Genomic DNA, 22650 nt, shown 5'->3' with positions numbered 1-22650 from the left:
TTTTCAATAATTATCATATAATTAGCTTAAAAAAAGGACTTATAGTAAATTATCTTTTGACATTAGACTAGATACTAATATGGTTAATTTTGAATTCCGTAGGATATTTATTTATCTTTTAAATGCTTTAAAAAAAAACCCCAAAATCTTATAACTTCACAAATTTTCACCAGACTACCCTTCTTCTCTCTACCTCCTTGGCCTTTTAATGTTTTTATTTTATTTTATGTGAAAACTCAAAAGCCATTAAATTGAAACCAATATACATATACTATCTATGATGAAATATCCTAAAGATTCAAAATGCTTTCAATCTCCATGGGCCATAACAAAACTAGTTCCTTTAATTTTCCTCTTAATCCTTATGTCCTACCTCTTCTACACCATTGGTTTCCTTATTTTTAAGAATTCACATGAATGTGACAAAAAGCCTTACACAATTTCTTTAATTAAAAACCTATTTGAACAAACACCAAAATTACCCTTTGAAGAAAAAACCAACATTTCTCACATAGTGTTTGGAATAGGAGCCTCATCTAAATTATGGAAGCATAGAAAAGAGTACATTAAATTATGGTGGAGGAATAATGAAACAAGGGGAATTGTATGGTTAGACAAAGAAGTGAAAATTGAGCCTAGTGAAGAAAATCTTGTTCCAACATTGAAGATATCAAGTGACACATCAAAATTCAAGTACGAAAACACACATGGAGATAGGTCAGGGATTAGAATATCTAGGATTGTGTCGGAGACAGTGAGACTTGGGATGGAAAATGTGAGGTGGATTGTTATGGGAGATGATGACACATTTTTTGTGATTGATAATTTGGTGAAGGTGTTGCAAAAATATGATCATAATCAATTTTATTATATAGGGGCAGTTTCGGAAAGTCACTATCAGAATATTTATTTTTCTTATAATATGGCTTATGGTGGTGGTGGATTTGCTATTAGTTACCCTTTGGCTGTTGAATTGGAGAAGATGCAAGATAGGTGTATTCAAAGGTATCCTAAATTGTATGGGTCAGATGATAGGGTTCAAGCTTGTATGGCTGAGCTTGGTGTTCCTCTCACCCTAGAGAAAGGCTTTCATCAGGTTAGTACTTTGTGAATTTAAATATTTCATGTATCATCATATTAACATTCACTTTTGGAAAAATCACACTAACATCTTGATTTTATTAAAACTATGATGTGTAGACTACAGTTTACATCAAAATTATAATTATAGTGATTTACCGTAAAAAAAATAAAATTACGGTAAATTTAAATTTACACTTAAAATTTAATTCAATAGAAAATTTTTTATTATTGTGTAATTATAGTGAATTTGTATCTGTTGTAAACAATTTGAATTTGAAAATAAGAAGAAAAAAGTTAATTAATTGAACTAATTCTTTTGATAAATTAATTAAGCATGTCTTTAATCACTACCTAGCTTTTTTAACATGATTTAACTACTTAACTTTTGTCAACTAATGGAAGAAATTAAGGTCAGTGCTACAAATTAAAAAGGACCAACAAGGAGGTGCATTTTGGATGATTCATATAGTTGGTTTAAAATTTAAAATTTAAAATAATTCATATTATAACTCCACCGAAAACCTTCATAGGCATGCATATGGTTGACTCTCTCTAATGTCACCTCCATATCCAACTATCCGAAAACCTTATTCTGAATGTTGTTGTTGACTTGTGTCTCCTTTATTTTTATATTTTTTATTATATTCTTGTATTTTGTATTTAAAATCAATTTAATTTTTGGAATATTTTAGGCATGCATATCATCCACTTTATTAATACTCTTGTGAGGTGTCATATTATGGTAGCTGAGTCAATCCTACCCCACTCGTGAAAATTAATGATTCTTTTTTAAGTACAAAAAAAATATCGTATGATTATGTTTTGAAAACAGGAGAATATATTTTTATTTATTTTTTTCCTTTCAGTTTATGATTCTTATTCTTCTTTTTTTCAGTTTGATGTTTATGGCAGTGTGTTTGGACTCCTAGCAGCCCATCGAGTTACACCACTAGTGTCCCTACATCACTTGGACCTAATTGAGCCCATATTTCCAAATATGAGCCAGGTCCAGGCCTTACAGAAATTCAAAGACCCAATAAAAATGGACTCATATGGGCTTATGCAACAATCCATTTGCTATGATGAAAACCATCAATGGACCGTATCCGTTTCTTGGGGCTATGCAGTTCAAATATTTCGAGGCATTTTCTCGGCCCGAGATATGGAAAGGCCTGCGAGAACTTTCTTGAATTGGTATCGTGAAGCTAATTATAAAGGATATCCATTCAACACGCGCTCTTTTAGCCGCAACGATTGCCAAAAACCCTTTATTTTCCATTTGTCTAATGCAACCTATGATGTTATGACTAATGAAACCGTGACAAGGTATATTAAGATCCAACCTAAACCTAATCCCAAATGCAAGTGGAAAATGGAGGATCCTGCTCAAATTCAAATGGTGGAAGTTTACAAAAAACCCGACCCATATTTGTGGGATAAGGTAACTTTATTTTATTTAATAAACACTAAAAATATATAATTTTTTTTTTTTTTTTTTTTTTTTTAATTTTAAAGTTTGGATAAAAATAAAGATAATACACTTTCTTGTCATTTTGTAGGAAGAATATAAAACACATTAAAATACTATGCCGTTTGAAATCATATTAGATAAGATCACTTAATTGTTTTATTTAATTTCTAACATTGTAGTGAATTGTCGTTATTTTGTTATCTTTACTGTTAAACTAAATTTGCATTAAATTGGTGTATATTTAAAAATGATAACATTTTAAATTTTATAATATAATATAACTTGAACTTTGGGTATTTTATTTGTTTCAAATGTTAATTAGTGTACTTTTACTTTGATTTTCTGAAATGAGTTGATGACATTGTTTACTTAATTGGATTTTTGGTTTGTTTTGAAGCAGTCTCCAAGAAGAAATTGTTGCAGGGTTCAATCAAAAAAAGAGGATGGAACTCTGGTGATAGACGTAGGGAAATGTAGAGAACATGAAGTTGTTGAGTTGTAGTTAAGGCCATTCATTGGCAAGGATAAATCATTTTTGTTTTAGACCTGAGGTGCCATAAAAATGTACTAACAATTAATAATTTAATTTTAATATACTATCAATTTAAATTGTTTCATAGTATCAATTGTTAGTGTTTGATCCTCACACATCACTCGTGTTTATTACTCTTTAATTTGGATCAATGAACCTTAATTTAGATACTAATTGTTAGTGTTTTAACATTGTTGCTTGTAGTGTAAATAAACCAAAAAGATGAATTAAAGTGAATGAATGGACTTTTTATTTATTGAAATGGCAATACTATTTATACATGGCTTTGATTATATTCATTCTAACTAACTAATTAATAATTAGTTAGTGATTACATACAATTAATGTTTAACTTGAATTACAAAACTTTCTAATATCAAGAACGTTCTTGGTTTATTCTGATCAATTTAGTTTTACTAGAACATTATTGGTTCCTAACACTTTCCCTTAATTCAAGTATCTAAGTGATTTTACACATGACAATCTTTTTAACTCTTCAAATCTAGTTGTCCTCAGAGCCTTAGTCATGATATCAACTAGTTGAACTTCAGTTTGATAATAGATAAGATTTAGTTTGCATATTTCAACTTTATCTCTTAAGAAGTGAAACCTTGTCTCAATGTGTTTGCTTCTTTCATGAGACATGGTTCTTTTCCAGATTTATTGTTGAGATGTTGTTAATCATTAATGGAATTGGTCTGCATACATCCAGCTTTAACCCTGTTGTCAATGATTCCAACCATAATGTTTGGCAAGCTGCATATCTACCAATAATGTATTCAGCCTCGCATGAAGAATATGTTATCACTGACTCTTTCTTTGAGCTCCATGCAATTGGAGATTTCATGAACTTTAACACATAGCCTGAAGTGTTCCTTTTATCATTCTTATCTCCTCACCAATCTGAATGTGAATACCCAATCAAGTCTCCATTTTCTTGCTTTAAATCTGTTGCAAACATAATTCGATGCTCCAATGTGCTTAGAACATATCTCATGATTCTTTTAACTGTCAACCAGTGAGAATTCTTGGGTCTCTCCATGAATCTGCTTACACGCCCACATTGTAGCGAATATTAGGTCTTGTATTGCACAAGTATCTTAGGGAACCCACAATCTGCTTGAACAACGTTGGATCAACTTGTTCTTCTTCAATTTTTGTTTCCAGCTTCGCATTGATCTCCATTGGAATGACAACAAGGTTGCAGTCAGTCATATTGAACCTTCTTAAGATCTCTCCTGCATACTTATTTTGATGCATCAACAGCTCTTCTTCTATCTCAGTAAACTCCATGCCCAACAAATAGTTCAGTTTTTCCCAAATATGTCATTTCAAACTCATATTTCATGATTTCTTTGAATTCTGCAATTTCCTTGTTGTTACTGCCAGTTACCAACAAGTCATCATCATATAGGCATAGTAGGATCATTGCAGGCCTTCCATTCAATGTGTAATACCTCACATAAACTCCATATTCCACTGTGCATTTGATGAAGCCAATGTCAATTAGAAAGTAGTCAATTCTTTTGTTTCAAGCTCTTGGGGCTTGCTTCAACCCATAGAAAGCTTTCCTCAATCTAAACACCTTATCCTAATTTCCTTTAATCACAAATCATGGTGGTTGAGATACATATACTTCTTCTTCCAACACTCATTCAGAAATGCTGACTTAACATCAAGCTGGAACATCATACAACCTCTAGTACAAGCCAATGCAGTTACAATCGTGATTGTTTCAATTCTGGTCATTGGAGCAAACACTTTAGAATAATTTATGCATGCCCTTTGAAATAATCCATTGGAAACCAATCTAGGTTTGCACTTAGCAATTGTTTCATCTGGATTCAACTTCAATTTGTAGGCCCACTTTACTCTAATTTGCTTTTGCTTTGGAGGCAAGCCAGTTAAGTACCAAGTCTGGTTCTTCTAAATTGTATTCATCTTTTCCATCATTGCTTTCTTCCAGGGTCATTTCTTTAAGGCTTCTTCAATATTCAAAGGTTTTGTATCTGGAAATAAGGAAAAATGAACCAGATCTCCACTTTTGTCAACTTCACTGTCATTGTAAACTTCAAATTCTCTTAAGTGTGTTGGTAGTTATCTTGCCCTATATGGTATTCTTGACTGCACTCTTTCTTCATCTCTGTTTACACTGGTCTGATGATCCTCTTGCACTTGTAAGGGAATTTGTCTAGGCTTGCTCGAGCTGCTGGTCTCTTGTTCCCAGTGCTAGCTTTTGTTCTTCTGGCTCCAGTCTTGGCTGTTGCTGCTTGTCTGTTTCTAGTCTAAGCTTTCTTGCTCAATGATCTTGACATCTATGTTGACCACCACCTTTCCTTTGATAGGATCATAGAACTTGCATGACTTAGTTGGACGATATCCTACAAGTATCATTGTTTCACTTTTGTCTTGCAACTTTCTTTTCCTCTAATTTGGTACATGTTTAAAACATAGAACACCAAATGTCCTTAAGTGTCCTACTGTTGGCTTCCAACTACTACAAACCTCATCTGATAGCTTCTTTGTTGGACATCTATTTAGAATATAGGCAGTAGTTGATGTAACCTCTCCTCATAATTTGTGTGGCAATCCCTTCTCTTTTAACATACTTTAAGTCATGTCTAAAATAGTTATATTCCTTCTTTCAGCCATGCCATTGTGTTCAACTCCATTTTTTATACAAAATTCCTTGAATTCATGTGATCTATATTGACCACCTTCATCTGTCCTTAACACTTCGACAGTTTTTCCATTTTGTTTTTCAACTTTCACTTTGAAATTCTTGAACATTTCAAATGCTTAATCTTTGGTCTTTATCAGATAAATCCACAACATTCTACTAAATCCATCAACAAATGTTATGAAATACTTATTACCTCTTTATGATGGCACCTCAAATGGTCCACATATGTCACTATGAACCACTTCAAGAATGTTCTTCGCTCTTACTTGCTCTTGTGATTTGAAGAAGTTTCTTGATTGTTTTCCTGCCATACATACTTCACACAACTTCTAAGGAACATCAATCATAGGAATTCCACTAACCATTCCTTTTACATCCATCTGATGCAAGCTTCTGAAGTTGAGATGACCAAATCTTGAATGTCAAAGTCGAATTTCATCAATTGAGCTCAGTGTCTTCAGACATTGAATATTTGTAGCCTTTATATTGATTATAAAGGTTTTGTTCTTTGAGAGAAGAGCCTTTAGTAACATTTTCTTTTGCCCATCATACATTTCTAAGGCATCATCCTTCATAATCACCTGAAATCCTTTCTGAATTAGTTGTCATATGCTCAACAAATTGTTTTTCATTCTTGGCACATACAACACATTTTCAATCACCGCTGTTTTGCCATTTCTTCTCTTGATCACTATGTTGTCAACTTCCTCAGCTTTCAAGGTTCTGTCATCAGCAAACTTGACCTTGCTCCTTCTTGATGTATCAATATCCACCAGCCATTCTTTATAACTTGTCATATGATTAGAATATCTAGTATGAAGAAACCAGAATTGGGATGAATAATGTTCTTCATTCATTGTAGCCATCAATAAGACTGTGTTTGAGTTCGAATCTTCTTGAGCAACATGTGCCTTATCCTCATATTTTTTTCTTATATTTTCCTTTAACAACCCAACATTCATCAATAAAATGTCCATATTTCTCACAATTGTAGCATTACACCTTCTTCTTGTCAAAGTTATTTGATTTTCCTCTTGATTTACCACTTGTACTGCCTCCCTTTTTATGGTCTCCTTTCTTATAGGCTTGTACTTCTAGTGCATGATCTCTAGATTTAACCCAACTTCTTTCATTCGTTCTCAATCCCCATGCTTCTAAAGTGGCCTGCAATTCTTCAAGACTCAATTTGGAAATGTATTTAGACTTTTCTATGGCATATACAATATAGTCAAACCTGAGATTCAAAGTTTTCAATATTTTTTTCACATAGTTTCTGCTCAGTAAGCTTCTCCCCACAGTCAGCCATTTGATTGGTGATGCTCCTCAATTTTGAGATTAGATCAAACACTTTTTCTTGCTCCTCCATCAACAACAACTTGAATTGTCTTTTTAAGGTATGCAATTTCACTTTCTTAACCTTGATTCCTCTAGAATAGCACTTCTCAAGAATATCTCAGGTTTCTTTTGCACTTCTTGCGTAAGAATTTTTTTTCAAAGTTGGTTGTATCAAGGCATTCATGAAAAATGAAGGTGGCCTTGCAATCTTTGTTCTTGTTTTATTTAAAATTCGACCTCTGATCCTTTGTTGGATTGACTCCCAACTCCTCAAAACCATTTTATATGATTTCTAACACTTTTTTAAAGCCAAACAATGCTCGAATTTGCACTCTTCATCTATCCTAATCCTTTCCATCAAAATGTAGCATATGGGATGGAAAATTTCCATTGCTTGCACTTGAACTCATCCTCATCTCACTTGTGTTTGATCCTCACACATCACTCATGTTTATCACTCTTTAATTTGGATCAATGAACCTTGATTTAGATACTAATTGTTAGTGTTTTAACATTGTTGCTTGTAGTGTAAATAAACCAGAAAGATAAATTAAAGTGAATGAATGGGCTTTTTATTTATTGAAATGGCTATGCTATTTATACATGGCTTTGATCGCATTCATTCTAACTAATTTCTAACAAACTAACTAACTAATCAAGTAGTTAATTAGTTAGTGATTACATACAATCAATGTTGAACTTGAATTACAAAACTTTTTAATACCAAGAACGTTCTTGGTTTATTCTGATCAATCTGGTTTTACCAGAACATTCTTGGTTTCTAACATCAATAAACAACCCATTATATATGTGATATGTGATTTTGAAAATGGTTATCTTTAAGGTTATATACTTTTAATAATTTAACAGTCATAGTTAATTGAGAGTTTGAAAAATCTTTACACTATAATTATATAGACTTAATTGCAGTTTTGGTCTCTCTATTTTAGCTGAATCACGAAAGTAGTCCCCCCATTTTGTTTCTCCCCAATTTTGGTCCCCAAACAGAATTTTGGTCCAAAATTTGATGAAATTTTATTTTTTAAAGCCGTACTACACCATTTATGATCATATAATTCAGGTACAATTATTGCAAATGAGAACTTGAGGCATGATGTGACTTAAATAAATACAAAAAAGTTGAAATTTTATCAAGTTTTAGACCAAAATTATGTTTGAAGGACCAAAACTGAGGAGAAATAAAATGGAGGGACTACTTTCGCGATTCACCTAAAATAGGGGGACCAAAACTGCAATTAAGCCAATTATATATAAATAGATTAAATAAATTACATTATTAATTTTATAAGATTTGATAAAATAATTATATCATGTTTAATTATTATTTTCAAAACTTTTAATGGACGCGACACTTGTGATTACTTTTATTTGTTATGGAAATTGCAACCAACCTTTTCTTGAATGAAACATAATCGATGTTACTTTGATTAGTTGGGTGATGCAATGTATTAAATCATTTTAGTTTTTTTTGTCTTAGTCAACAAAGAAGCAGGTGATCCTATTATAACTTGTAGATGAATTAGATTAAGAGACTGTCTCTCTCATTACCTATTCATTATGTAGTTTGAAGGGCTAATTTCTTCATCTCTAAAGATGTAGTTCGTGAGATCTTTACACGATTCACATTTTTAGTTGTGTTTCATTTATTTATCACTTGTTGTTTGCATACGATTCATTTTTCTTTTTTTAGTGTTGTAGGTGTGGAAGCTAATGCTAAATATAAGAGTTTAGGTGTTTATGAAGCTATATTCAGATAGCCTATAAACTATCTAAACTATCAGAAGTTGAGGGTGTTTTTGAGTCAAAATGATGACCAAGTCTAGAGGAATATAGTCACCTATAATCCCGCTTTAACTTAATCAAGCAGAAAAAGTGATGATAAAGTATCTTTTACAATCGATTTGTACTTACTATAAGTGAAATTTTCTCATTCCTCATTTAGGGGATGTGATTCATATGCTTATGAATTATTTTTGGTGGGGTTCTGGTGGGCATAATCGAAAAGGCAATAATTGGTTATCATGGGATAAGATATCAATCAACAAATTACAAAGTGCCATGAGATTCTAAAACTTGTATTCTTTTAATTTATTACTATTTGCCAAACAAGTTGGAGGATGATATCTTAACCTCTATCTCTTGTTTTGTGTATATTCAAAGCTATATATTTTGCAAGTTGTGAGTTTATGAATGCAAATGCTAGGTCAAATCCTAATTATGTTTGGGTCAAATCCTAATTATGTGTTGATGAGTATTATGACTGCCAAAACTTTACTTAAGGTTGGTTGTCGGTGGTGCAATGGAGGTGGGGATTATATAAGGGCATGGAACGACTATTGGTTGCACTCGGATTTTTTGGTTTCTCAAGGGATAACCACATCTTTAATGCTATCATGTGTTTGTGTGATTTGTTTGTTACATGTACGAAGCTGTGAGATAAAGTTAAAGTTTATGAATATTTTAATAATTCAGATGTTGCAAATGTTCTCCGGCTCCCCTTGAAGTGATTGTCTATTAGAATGAAAGGTGGAATTTAAAAGTTCGTCCGAAAGATAAATATTTTTTATAAAAAATTAGAATAAATATCACTCGTGATCTTTTAACTTAATTTCAGTTAACATTTTAGTCATTTATCTTTTTTTTTTTCTTTTTGATTTGGTAATTTATTTAAATTTTAAGTGACAATTTGATATTTTATGTTTTAAAATGTCAACAATATTATTCTTTTTTTTTTTTACAAAAATTCATCTAAATTTTCGAACAAAATCCATAAAACTAAATTATATTCTTTAATATAAAATAAATTTCATTAAATTCGAAATTTAAATTTTCAAATAAACTCATATTTGTCATTCTTTATTTGATGTTGTTAGAGATGAAAATATGAATTTATTTATTGATTTAAGTTATGAATTTGATGAAATTGCATTATATTGAGGATGATAATTAATTTTATGGGTTTTGTTTAAAATTTTGGATGAATTTTTCCAAAAAATAAGAATAATATTATTGAAATTTTAAAACATAAAGGATCAAATTGTGATTTAAAATTTAAATAAAAGACCAAATTAGAAAAAAAATAATTAACTAAAATGTTAACTGAAATTAAGTTAAGGGACTAAGAGTGGTATTTAAGTAAAAATTTATTATGATACTACAAACTCTCTTACATCTTTAATATAAAGTCATTGTTTATCTTTTACTATGGGAACATAAAGGATCAAATAAAAATAAAAACTTAAAATAATCTATTTTTACCTTTTTTATTTATAAACTTAGACACTATGGCTACCATATAAACTTTATTAACGAAACATATTATCATTTACTTTTTTTAACCTAAATAAGAATGTAATATTATTTGAGTAATGAATTGTGAAATGCTACTACTAGCTATAGATAGATGTTGGTATACTGTGATGGGACCTAGTTGACCAGTTCCACTATGTGGAAATAAATGAACGAATAAAAAAGAAAGTGCTTCCCACCCAGAGCGTGTGGGTCCCATCCATGCCAGATCGGTCTTCTCTTCTTCTTCATCATCATCATCACCATCTTCCACACAATTCACAATCCAACAACCATGAACTCCTTCACGCTAAACAATCTCTTTTCTCTTCTCTTCTTACTCTCCTTCTCAACACTCACCGTCTTTTCCCACTTCTTCTCTCCCCCCGACAACTACCTCGTCAATTGCGGTTCCACCGTCCCAAACACCCTCCTCGATTACCGTTCTTTCTCCGGCGACCTCTCCTCCAAACAATCTCTTTCCTTTTCCTCCTCTCCCAACTCCCTTTTCATCAATAACCAAAACCCACTTCCCAATTTGCCCCAAATCTACCACACCGCTAGGGTTTTCACTAAACCTACAAAATACTCCTTCAATGTTAAAGATAAAGGGACCCACTTGGTCCGTTTTCACTTTCACGCGTTTAATTCCTCGAATATCGACCTGGGTCGCGCTCAATTTCACATCTTGGTTAATGGGTATGTTGTTTTGAGTAATTTCACTCGTTTTATTGCTGATAGTGAAAGAAACCCTAAGGTAGTTGAATATCTCATATGGGTCGATTCTGAAAAGGTTGTAATCGTGTTTGTGCCTAGTAAAGATTCGAAATTGGCGTTTGTGAATGCTATCGAGGTTATTTCTGCACCCAAAGACCTTGTTCCTGAAACAGCGCAGTATTTGAGCTCAGGGGATTTGAAGAGTTTTCATGGTTTAAACAAACAAGGTCTTGAAGTTGTATATAGGGTCACTGTGGGGGGTCCTAAAGTTACTCCTTTTAATGATTCCTTGTGGAGGACTTGGGTTCCTGATGATGAGTACTTGAAATCATTTGTTGGGTCTGAAAAGCTTTACTTTGGTGGTAGGATTAAGTATCATGGTGGAGGGTCTAGTCGTGAGGTAGGACCTGACAATGTTTACAATACTGCACGGTTGATTCGAAGTAAGAATGATTCTGTGCCTAATGTTAATATGACATGGGTGTTTCCGATTGCGGGTGGATATAAGTACCTTGTTAGGTTGCATTTCTGTGATATTGCTAGCATTTCGCTTGGTTTGCTATATTTCAATGTTTATGTGAATGGTTATTTGGCTTTTGAAGATTTTGACCTCTCTTCCATTTCGGATTCGCTGGCTTCTCCATTTTATGCTGACTTTGTTGTTGATGGAGGAAGTAGTTTAGGAGCTTTGAGTGTTAGTGTAGGTCCATCAAAGAGCAGTATTCCACATGTCATTGATGGAATGTTAAATGGAATTGAGGTTATGAAGTTGAACAATACACACAAGAGTCTTGATGGAGATGTTTGTGCTGATTTTGTTCTCAAGAGCCGGTCAAGGGGAAATACTGGTATTTTGCTTACTTTTGCAGCTGCTGTATGCATTGTATTGAGCTTATCCATAGTGATTCGTAGGAGGATTATTGAGTCAAGGGAATCTGTATCATGGTCAAGGTTGCCTATGAATTTATCTGAGGATAATGTTAAGAGTTAAGACCGGCAATATATAGTTTTATTGAAAGGAACAAGAGGATTGGAAATATTTAATCTGCAAGTAAATAAGTTGTTTATTGAATATCAGCAAATCTAGACATCTAGGTGGCTTTGACAAGACAACAGAAACATGAAGGAACATGCTGCAGTCTGCAGATCAAGCTATGAAGGATGCCAGAGTATGAAAGCTAGACTAATACCACTTTTTAGGGATTGTTGTAATATATCTAAGTTGTTTTACTTGTTTATATCATAATATTAAGGCACAACTTTTGCAATTACATTATTTTTGTTTTCAACCATTCATCGGTTTCTGTCTGTTTTTTAGTATTGTAGCTTTCATCATTGTAATTGTTTGAACTTTGAAAGTAATTATTGAGTGGTAAATATGAGTTTACTGGTGCCCCAAATTAAGAGTGTATTTGATAGTCAGAAAAAAACATTATAAGATAGCAAGGTGTATATGCTAATGCTGCTGATAGGTGGATCTAGGACTGGGTATGCTTGGCTTGGCTAGTTTTCATGCAAAATAATGAGATCTGTACTGAAAAGAAATAAGGACCAATATATATTATCAAAATATGTAATCAAAGAAGTAAAACAAACAGCTGCAACATTGTACATGAGAAAGCTGAAAATGATGAACACAAATAAATAAAAAGATTAAAATATTCCAAATCACTTTCCTCATCAGAGTAAGTTACCTTTGTTGATCTTGTTCAGTGTAGATTCAAAGACACTTTCAAGCTCCTTCAAGAAGTCCACAAACACATGTTTCTTTGTGCTGGTTGCCATCATTATCAATCAAACTTTGTCCCTCCATAATTGCAAAATTGATCTTTGTTTTGTCTGCAGTAGCCAGCAGGGAAATAACACTATTATACTTCATCACTTTACTCATGTTGCAAAGGTAATCATCCAAAGCATTCATTGCTCTAACTCTCTCGTAAAACTTCATATCTTCAGCCTATTCTCAGCTTTTTGGAGCATTCTTTCAATTTCTTCAGTTGATAGTCTTCTATTTTCATTTGTTATTGTAATCTCTTTCTTATTCCCTGTGGTTTCTTCCTCAGCAGTGACATTTAATATACCATCTACATCTATAGCAAATCATACTTTGACACCAAGGCCATGAGGACTCGAGGAGCACGAGGAAGTAAGAGATTTAACAAACCTAGCAAATTGTTCTCTCTGGCTCTTACTCTCTCGCCCTCATAAACATTAATCGAGATGCCAAATTGGGTATCCGCACTTGTCTTACATCTGCCTTCTGTCGTCTTGACATGAATGTTCTTAGGAATCACCACACTCGTGATATCTCCTTTTGTCAATATACCAAGTGACAGGGGAGTAATATCTTGCAAGACCACATTTGTAGCATTCTTAATGCCTTCATTCAACAAAGCAGCTTGAACAGCTGCACCATAAGCAACAGCCTCATCAGGTTGATGCTCGTGCCCAAATCCTTCCACATTGTTCTTCCTCTTCAACTCCTTCACAAAGTGGCTCACCATTCTATTGTCTAAGTTTTCTCCACCTAGGTGAGTATCACCGGCAGTGGCCTTTACTTCAAAGCTATCATCCTTTAGTGTAAGAAGTGACACATCAAAGTGCCACCACCAAGATCAAAGATGAATACATTTTGCTTTCCAACAAAATTAGCTCTCTTTTGAAGTCCATATGCAAGTGCAGCAGCTATTGGTTCATTGATTATCCGCGTTACATTGAGGCCAGCAATAAGGCTTTGGTGGCTTTTTGCTGAAAATTGTTAAAATAAACCGGCACAGTAATCACTGCATTCTTCACAGGTAATTCCAGAAACTTCTCTACAATCTCCTGCATCTTTGAGAGGATCATAGATGATATTTCCTCTGCAACAAAGCACTTTTCTTCATCCTTGTACAGTTGTACTTAACAAGGATCATGGGCTTGTCATTAATACCAGAAATGACCTTAAAAGGCCACAACTTTATATCATTTTGAATAGTTGAATCAAAATATTTCCTACCAATTAACCTCTTTGCATCTGCATAAATAAAAATGTTGGTGATGTATAACTTGTTCTTCTCTAATGAAAGCATAGCAGATAAATAGAAAACTATAAACAAAATTTATAAACCAAAGTAGTAACAGAAAAAAGATCAATTACCAAAGATAGTGTTGGTTGGGTTAGAGGCAGCCTGATTTTTAGCAGCATTGCCAAGCAACCTTTTTGAGTCACGGAAAGCAACAAAAGAAGGTGTGATTCTATTGCCTTGATCATTGTGGATCATCTCAGTTCGATTGTTATGCTCTTGCCAAACTGCTACGCATGAATAGGTCGTTCCAAGATCAATGGCAGGTCCATCATATTTTTTGGCCATTGTCTTTGTAGTGATGGAAAGCTGTTCTAGAGAGGATCTGAATTGCTTATAGAGAAAGAAAGGATTTGAATTCAGAGTTTGGAAGAGAAAGAGATACAACATTGATGTATATTTCAGGTTGGTTTTTATATATGTGGAATGTGAAAATTAAGGCTAAATTAGTCTTAGTCCCTTAACTTATTTTTTAGTTTCACTGTAGTCTCTTAATTATTTTTTGTTTAATTTTGGTTCATTAACTATATTTTCGTCAGTCAAGTTGCTCCTTTCCGATAATTTTTGACAAAAAACGTTAAGTTTTGTTATCTCTTTTATCTCACTTAACTTCAAACTCATAAACCAAGAAATTTATGAAATCCTTTATTCTAAAAACACAGTATAAGGGAAAGGTTTCAACCATGCATATGAATTACAGTACTGTTCAAAAGCCTGGTAAACTTTATAATTTGAATACATTACTGATTAGGTTTCTTTAATTTTAATTTTTAGTGTTCTTTTAAAAATAACTCATCTTGTTTTTCAGGACTACCGTTTGAACTGAAAAGGTCAATCAAGTGTAGGAGTTCTTGTTTTGCAGGATTTAGCTTGTGATTTTACTCATATTGTCTCAAAAATGTAAAATGTCAATGTTCCACTTCTGCATCTAGCTTATGTGTGCATTAATTATTTTCATCAAGTAGTGGTAACATGTTATTCAACAATAATAAGCAGCTCAGCTGATGAGATAACTAGTCTAATCAAAGAAAGCTCATCAAGTAGTCTAATCAAAGAAAAGTGTATAGAATTTAGAAAATAAAATCTGTCATTAAAGACAACAAAGACAAGAAAAAGGGTTCATTTCAAATTTACCTAAATATGATGGAATATTACGTGAGACAGAACTTATAAATCATTCAAACGGTCTAATAAATCAAGTTCAAATTTAAACCAAACTAAGTTGCTGGTTATCTTGAACTGAATCTAACCAGCTTTTTTAAACAATAGCCACTGAATCAAGTTTCAAACTTTCTAATATCTAAGATTCATTCTGCATCTGATACAGCTTCTTGTTGTTTGCTTGTGCAGCATCTTGCTGGTCAAATTGGTGACATCATACTACTGGCAGCTTCATGTTCATCAAGGAATGATGTTATTGTCAAGTACTAACTATATGATCTCCAAATATCTTCAACTCTCATTGAATTGACTCATAACTTTGTTCCAATCTACAATATCTTGCTTACATACCAAACGGCAACCACACCTCACTATTTGCAATGACTGACAGCAATAACATTTCAATACAAATTCAATGTCAGTCCAGTAATTGTCTTTGAGAATTTTGTCGTGAAATTGATTAATAGACAAGTAGAGAATATAAAGGTGAGGATACCATGGATCCATAGGAGGTAATGTCCTTGTGCTGACCAACTGCTTGCCATTATGTGCAAACAAATAACACTCAATCTCATGGTTGCACAGTTCAGGTGGGACAACATAACTCACTAATAGGAAACATAGAGAAAATCCTATCCATTCATCTAGAGGTAAATTATTAGGGACTTGTATTTTTGCCCATGAAACTGTTCTTTGAGGAACAAACCAAGATGGAATTTCTTCCCCAGGGATAAGCATGTCAAATCTTGCAGAGGGAAGACAGAGTCCCTGAAACACATAATTGTGAAGTTTAGTAAATTACAAGATGGGATATTCATGAAATTCTTATGTACTATGAGAGTCATAACGAATAATAGTACATTCATGCATTTCAATTTTTATTATAAAGTTAACATTGGATATGGCTCATAGTTTGCTGGTAAATGGGCAGGTCGCCCGAGCTGGCGAAGCCCTCCATGTACGGTTCAGGGGTAATTTTGTAAACTAGACCGTAGTATTTAAACACAAATTGTAATTTGTAACCTTATGTTTGAATAATAGAAAGGAACAACATTCACTCAGTAGTCAAAGACATAGGCAAAATTGGCCGAACTCTGTGATCAAACCTTGAGTGTTTTTGTTTGCATTATTGGCATTTGCTTCTTTTGAGCTGGGGTTGTTGTTCAAACGGTTAATCTTACAGCTCATATTCTATTTATATCATATGTTATTATGCATTGATTGGCTTAATGTATCACAGTCAAAGTACTTTCAAGAATTTTTAAACAGCTAGAGATAAATTAAGTATACATACCTTCATAAAGCTCTTTAAAAATTCGTCAGCAATAAACCGTTGTATAGGTGATGCAAGGAGACTACATAGCTCTGCTGGATTAAATTTGGTAGTTTCCATTGAATCACAATTGCTTGCATTCAACTGTATCATACTTGACGGAATCTCTGGCAACAATTCAAGCTTTTGGCACTTATTTAGAGTAAGAAATTTCAGCCTTGGAAGTTTAGAAATGCTGCTTGGTATGATAACAAAATTGTTACCAGTTAGATCCAAAGACGTCAACGACGATAAATGGCGAAAATATTCCGGAATTGATTCTTCAGAAAGATTACAGTAACTTAGATTTATACATCTCAAAGAAGGTAGATTCCAGACAGAAGTTGGAAATCTGAATCCAGTGGGAGCTGGTTGACCACCAAACATCCAATTGAAGGGAACAAACCAGTTCATTGACTTGTTCAATGGCCCTTTGGAACCAGCAAATGATAATACTTCAAGACTATCTAGATAAAAAAGGGAGGAAGGTAGTTCATCAATAGCAGTATCATTGGCATGGAGTTCCTTCAAACACTTGATTTCCTTTAAACCGTCCGGCAATCTACAGAGTTTCGAGCACCCGGAAATATTTAGAATTATAAGGGAATTCAGTCCATGAATGGTATCTGGAAGACAAAGAAGACTTTTGCAGTCCTTTAAGTTGAAATCAGTAAGTCCAACTAAGCATCCGAGTGATGAGGGTAGTTTTGTTATAGCTGTTCCTTGTAAAGCAAGCAATGATAGATTCTCCATGCTTTCTCCAAACTCTGGAAGGAATTTAAATTCATAGCAGCCAGAAAGATTTAGCTTCTTCAAGGAACTCATCTCCAACTTCCCTGGAAGAGATTTAAGACTTTTGCAGTCTTCTAAATTCATCAAAACAACTTTCTTATGATGTACAAGGGATGGATGAACCTCAGTTAGGCTTTCACAGCCTTTAAGAATCAATTTTTCAAGATTTGGAACACCAGAAAAATCAGGCAATCTCTTTAGGTTCTTGGAAAAAGCCAAATTCAAGTACTTGAGCTTTTCTATAAACTGCTCAAAATTGTAAAAAAAAATAAAAAAAATGAAGTTATTCAGCATCAATATTCATGGTGATGGAATTTAATAAAGGTTTTGATGAAAAGTCTTATTACCTTTATTCCTAGCCAAAGTTGTTGAATTTTGCTATGAGATAATTTAATGTCAACTACTTCATCAAGTTGAGTTGTTAGTGGCAGAGTTTTCAAAGGACATCCTCTCCAGTGAAGAACTTTTAATGAACAAGGAAGGCAACTGAGGCCAAGGGGAAGGTGCATCTCATTTAAACTTAGAAATTTTAACTGACTTGTCTTAAAGAATGCTTCAGTGCTCCAATGTGCTTCATATGGTTGAAGTAATTTCATACCTATGCTGTTAATTGCTTCAGTTCCCTATAAAACCATAATAACAAATACATAGTCTTATTGAATGAAGGAAAACACAAACTTAAGCAAACAAAATAGTTGCGTTGCATTGTTTGCACACAAATTTATTGATTTTAATTTGATACACTTAAAGATTTTTATTTATACAGCCAATCAATCATAAATTGTCATAATTAAAAATATTTACTTTACTCCTAACTATCTTAAAAGTCTTATATAAAATGATTTGTGATTAATTGGCAGCATAAAAGATATTTATACTGGCAGTACATATCAAATATCCAATGGTGTCAGAAAAATTAGAACCTACCTTGTTTCTTGTCAAGACATGATCAATGTCCTCTTTAGACCACAACCTGCTACGTCTACTAGGATCATTTGGAGATTCCTGAAATACAATATCCCTGCCCATTTCTTGAAGCAAATCATGCATTCCAAGTTTATTATTCACAGAATCTAGAGTTATCAAAGATCTTTCAATCAAAATTTCAATTCCAATTTGAGGGCAATAACCACAACTTTCTAATATATCCATTACTTCGTCCCTCTTCATTCCCTTGAAGTAAAAAGCAATATCTAGAAAAATATCCTTCTCCATGGTATCTAAACTCTCATAACTTATTTTCAGTTTATCTTGAATTCTTGGGTGTGGAATTTTTTTTAATTTTTTGATAGCACTATGCCAAACATCAACATTTCTTCCATAGAGATGTGAACCTAAAACCTCAAGTGCCAATGGAAGACCACTAGTATATTCCACCACTTCTTTGGATAAATCAAAATACCCTTCTTGTGGTTGATCTCTTTTAAAAGCATTCAAACAAAAGAGATGAAGGGCTTCATTTTGGAATAATATTCCAACCTCATAGATTTTATGTACTCCATGTGCTACTAACAAGTGTTTATCTCTAGTTGTGATTATTATTCTACTTCCTGGACCAAACCAATCTTGTTTCTCAGCCAAATTCTCTAACTGGTTTACTTCATTCACATCATCAAGAACAAGGAGAACCTTTTTTCTGCATAATGAGTTTTGTATTGTCCTTTTCCCATCATACAAATTATGAAAATCATTCCTACTTATACCAACATGAGAAAGAAGTTGTCTTTGTATTTGAACCAAACCATTTGTCTCAGATGTCTCTTTAACATTTGCAAGAAAGCAAGTGAGTTGAAATTCACCTTGGATTGCTTCATAGACAGCTCTAGCAATAGTTGTCTTGCCTATGCCACCCATACCCCATATGCCGATAAAGCGAACCCCGTTTAACCGCATACCTATGAGATTTCTCACTTTCTCTACCTTTGAAGAAATCCCAACAAGATTCTCTGTACAAGATGGCAATTTAGGAACCAACTTTCTATGTATGTGTTGAGCAATGCTTTCCACTAGTAATGCCTCATGTCTGTTCAGACAGATGGAAAGAAGAAGCCAATAAGCAAATTAAGCAACAAACTAAAAATACATGTTAAATGAAAATTTGGAAATAATTTTGTATGCTTAGCATGACCCTTCAGATTAAATATAAGGTAAAGCCAAGCACATGAGTGTGATTTTGAATTTTTGACAAACTTAGTGCAAATGAGTATGCTTGACATTTGATATTTGGCAGAACTGGTCAAGATAAGTAAAAAATTATAGATTCTGAACTTCTAATAATATACAAGAAGTAAGTCAAAACAAAATAATATACAAGAAGTAACCATATATTTGTGTGTGTGTGTGTAGAACCAACATAATTAAATATTATGTGAAAACTGAACTTTCTAATGTGTTTTGTTTCACTTTTGCATAAGGAAGAATTGATTCTAGAAGTGTAGAATTAATTTTGACATGTTTGGATGTCTTCGAGTTAAATTGATTTCACCTCCAAAACAAATTCTAACATTTAACTAGAATTTGGAGTTTTTGCTTTAGAATTGATTTTTAGCCTCAAATTCTAATTTTAAGCTAGAATTTGGAGTTTTTGTATATAGAACTAATTTTTAGCTTCAAATTTATTGTTCTACTCATTTTTATGTGAATGTATGCAATATATAAATCATTTTATATTCAACTCACTTTTAAATAGAATCAACTTTGAAAAATCAATTTTTACCATCGCATAATCGAACACACACTAAATGTTTAACTTAACTTCCCAAACTCTTTAATCAGATGAACCTCAGATTCAAATGAAGAGCTTAAAAACAAAGAATAAATCTATTAATGAGATAACAACTAACTTACTGATCCTTGGAATCCCATCCAGAGTAACTAGCAACTTGTGTCAATGCATCTCTCCACCTTTCAACTTTGTCACTGTGTTGACCAAATCTCTCCTGATGTTTCCTGAAAGCATCCTCATAGCTTCCTCTTTGATGCCTAACATCAGATGGATCCACACCATAGAAGACAGGAAAAACCTCTAGACCCTGCAGGTTGTTATTGCTGCACTCCATGATCATTTGAAGCTCATCCAAACACCAAGTTGAAGAAGCATAATCTTGTGAGAGAATAGTGATTGCAAACATAGAATCTTGAATTGCATTGATTAGCTTCTTTGAAATGACTTGTCCTCTTACAAGGTCTTTGTCGTCTCTGAAAGTTGTGATACCTTTTCTTTCAAGGGAAGCACATAAATGGTCAGTGAAACCTTTTCTTGTGTCTTCTCCTCTAAAACTCAAAAACACATGGTAGCTGCATAACCTTGTAGTTGAACTTGAATTGTAAGGAGAGGAAGAAGAAGAGGTTTCACCTAGAGTGAATGATTTCATCTTATATGCTAGTATGCTGGTTCGAATATGTAAATTTCACCACTAGACACTTCAAAAAAAAAAGGGGAAAAAAGTACTACTAGCTTATGTTGTGTTGTAACAAAAGCAGTGTTATGATGCAAGATTATGTGAAGTGAATACAAGATTTTCAAGAGTGCAAATGTTAATAAAATACTGTTGGCTTTGATGGAAAAGAAATTTGGAGGAAGGTGGTTTGGTAGTTCAAGTGTGAAAGAAGGGACTGTGAGGAGAAAGACGAAATATATTTAACATAGAATAAGAAAAACAAAGACCAGTTTACAATATATAAATGTTAGTTGAATATCAATTTAGGACAAAATATGTTTAAATTTGTGGTCGATGAAGTTTAGTAGTGAAAAATGGTGAATGAAAGTGAAAGCTTCTTCTTCTACGTCAACAAACTAGCTTCCCCTCTCTTTCCATGGTAAGACATATTATTGGAAAAGTAATAGTACTATATATCTGCCTTTGAATTTATGGCATAATGGTAGCTTTATTGTTATTTTTTGCCAATATCCACTACTCGGAAAGTCCTATTATTAAAGAATCTAAAGAGAAAACCAATTCTCACTTTCTTGGTTCTCACTCTTGCAATCTTCTTTAACTCAAAATAAAATAGCATCTACTTCCTATCACTTTTTAGCTTTTCAATCAATTTAGTCGTTGAATTAAAGATGTTATAAGGTTAATTTAATTTAATTTATAAAGTTTCAAACAAAACTACGCCATACAATATATTATTTAAAATATAAATACTAACTATTAGATATCACAAATATTCAAATTGTTTTGAAATTTGAAACGCATATTTGATCAATTACTATAAATTATACATAAAATTATTACTTAGTAAAAGAGTACAAATTTGATAATCAATAAATATGTAACATGTATGTTTTTTTTATGAGTTTTCCCTTTTTTTTATGAGTATATGTAACATGTTATATATACTTGTAATTTACATTTTAGAGAAGCAACTACATTTGTGTATCAAACATACTATTTCATATGGATTCCTCAAAAAAGAAAAGCACTTTCGAATGGAATTCATATGGATTTCATCACTTTGAAAATAAATCCTATAAATTGGTAATAGCATCTCATGATTTACAAAAATCCACGTAAACTTCATCCAATAAGATAGAGTCTTGTGTGTTGGAGAGTATATTGATTGCACTCCTTATGAAATGGTAGAGACATGAAACATAAGAGCTCTTTGGCATGCTCAAGGGAGGGGAAAAAAAAAGAACAAAGGCATGAAATCCAGTAATTTGAACTGATCAAAGAGCATATAACCAATATATACAAATGGATCTGTTCATGCTAGTACAAAAATCACATGTTACAAAATGTGGATTAAAAAAAGTAAAGAATAGTGAAATCCTTAGACATGCACAAGCCTCCCTATAGTTATTTCTAACCTCTATCTACAAGTACTATTCCGGATTCATTCGATTAGAACAACCACAAAAATGGTGTTACCAAGATCATCTTAATTTAACCAGCACATGAATGTTATTTTCCGGCTCACCATCGAATCCAAGGGCAAGGATCCATAGTCCTTTCGGTGTAACATGATTCGTCAAACTACGATGTGGGCTGAGATTAAAAGCCTCCCAAGCAAACTACTTTAGCAGGAACCAATGAGGATCACAGTACAGATGTGAAAGCGGTGTTCACTTTCATTTTTCTTCCTCGTTCACAACAGATGCAAGTTTATCTTCCAGGTCTTCCAATAAATCTTGATATTCAGTAAATGCTGGGTGTGACTGTGGTGCATAGAAAAACCAGCAGG

At 33.0% G+C, this 22650-nt stretch overlaps 4 protein-coding genes and 1 pseudogene across 5 annotated transcripts in view; 2 read left to right on the top strand and 3 right to left on the bottom strand.

The window, feature by feature from the left end:
* The first annotated feature begins 277 nt into the window (after positions 1-277).
* Positions 278-3205, top strand: LOC101513883 (uncharacterized). Its single transcript, XM_004492974.4, has 3 exons — positions 278-1096; positions 1979-2524; positions 2955-3205. The coding sequence occupies exons 1-3, from the start codon at positions 278-280 to the stop codon at positions 3054-3056; spliced, it is 1467 nt and encodes a 488-aa protein (XP_004493031.2). The 3' UTR covers positions 3057-3205.
* Positions 3206-10570: 7365 nt separating this feature from the next.
* On the top strand, positions 10571-12530 carry LOC101489049 (probable receptor-like protein kinase At5g24010). Its single transcript, XM_004492719.4, has one exon. The coding sequence runs from the start codon at positions 10709-10711 to the stop codon at positions 12119-12121; it is 1413 nt and encodes a 470-aa protein (XP_004492776.1). The 5' UTR covers positions 10571-10708; the 3' UTR covers positions 12122-12530.
* A 544-nt stretch (positions 12531-13074) lies between these two features.
* On the bottom strand, positions 13075-14290 carry LOC101489381 (heat shock cognate 70 kDa protein-like; annotated as a pseudogene).
* A 946-nt stretch (positions 14291-15236) lies between these two features.
* Positions 15237-21513, bottom strand: LOC101488503 (TMV resistance protein N). Of its 2 annotated transcripts, XM_004492718.4 has the most exons (6): positions 20308-21513; positions 18388-19483; positions 17808-18083; positions 16651-17706; positions 15853-16124; positions 15237-15740 (listed from the first exon to the last, which is right to left on the bottom strand). In XM_004492718.4, the coding sequence occupies exons 1-6, from the start codon at positions 20832-20834 to the stop codon at positions 15728-15730; spliced, it is 3240 nt and encodes a 1079-aa protein (XP_004492775.1). In that variant the 5' UTR covers positions 20835-21513; the 3' UTR covers positions 15237-15727. The 2 variants fall into 2 exon arrangements, with proteins under 2 accessions (XP_004492775.1, XP_004492774.1); XM_004492717.4 differs by having other exon boundaries at positions 15237-16124.
* Positions 21514-22108: 595 nt separating this feature from the next.
* LOC101515741 (uncharacterized) overlaps positions 22109-22650 on the bottom strand; it is an 11278-nt gene continuing 10736 nt past the window's right edge. Inside the window, 1 exon segment of the mRNA XM_004492716.4 lies at positions 22109-22624. Coding sequence (XP_004492773.1) covers positions 22538-22624 — 87 coding nt within the window. The 3' untranslated portion in view covers positions 22109-22537.

Source organism: Cicer arietinum, chromosome 3, assembly GCF_000331145.2.
Source record: "Cicer arietinum cultivar CDC Frontier isolate Library 1 chromosome 3, Cicar.CDCFrontier_v2.0, whole genome shotgun sequence".
In the NCBI taxonomy this organism is placed as follows: Eukaryota; Viridiplantae; Streptophyta; class Magnoliopsida; order Fabales; family Fabaceae; genus Cicer; species Cicer arietinum.
The sequence above is the reverse complement of the archived record's forward strand: the minus strand, read 5'-3'. Positions and strand labels throughout refer to the sequence as shown.

Excerpts from the sequence above, each read along its gene's own strand:
- LOC101513883 (XM_004492974.4), top strand. The coding sequence starts at position 278 with ATGATGAAATATCCTAAAGATTCAAAATGCTTTCAATCTCCATGGGCC. Across the intron at positions 1,097-1,978 it reads TAGAGAAAGGCTTTCATCAG|TTTGATGTTTATGGCAGTGT; the intron begins GTTAGTACTTTG and ends TCTTTTTTTCAG. Across the intron at positions 2,525-2,954 it reads ACCCATATTTGTGGGATAAG|TCTCCAAGAAGAAATTGTTG; the intron begins GTAACTTTATTT and ends GTTTTGAAGCAG.
- LOC101489049 (XM_004492719.4), top strand. The coding sequence starts at position 10,709 with ATGAACTCCTTCACGCTAAACAATCTCTTTTCTCTTCTCTTCTTACTC.
- LOC101488503 (XM_004492717.4), bottom strand. The coding sequence starts at position 20,834 with ATGAAATCATTCACTCTAGGTGAAACCTCTTCTTCTTCCTCTCCTTAC. Across the intron at positions 17,707-17,807 it reads AACTTTGGCTAGGAATAAAG|TTTATAGAAAAGCTCAAGTA; the intron begins GTAATAAGACTT and ends AATTTTGAGCAG. Across the intron at positions 16,125-16,650 it reads TTTTAAAGAGCTTTATGAAG|GGACTCTGTCTTCCCTCTGC; the intron begins GTATGTATACTT and ends TATGTGTTTCAG.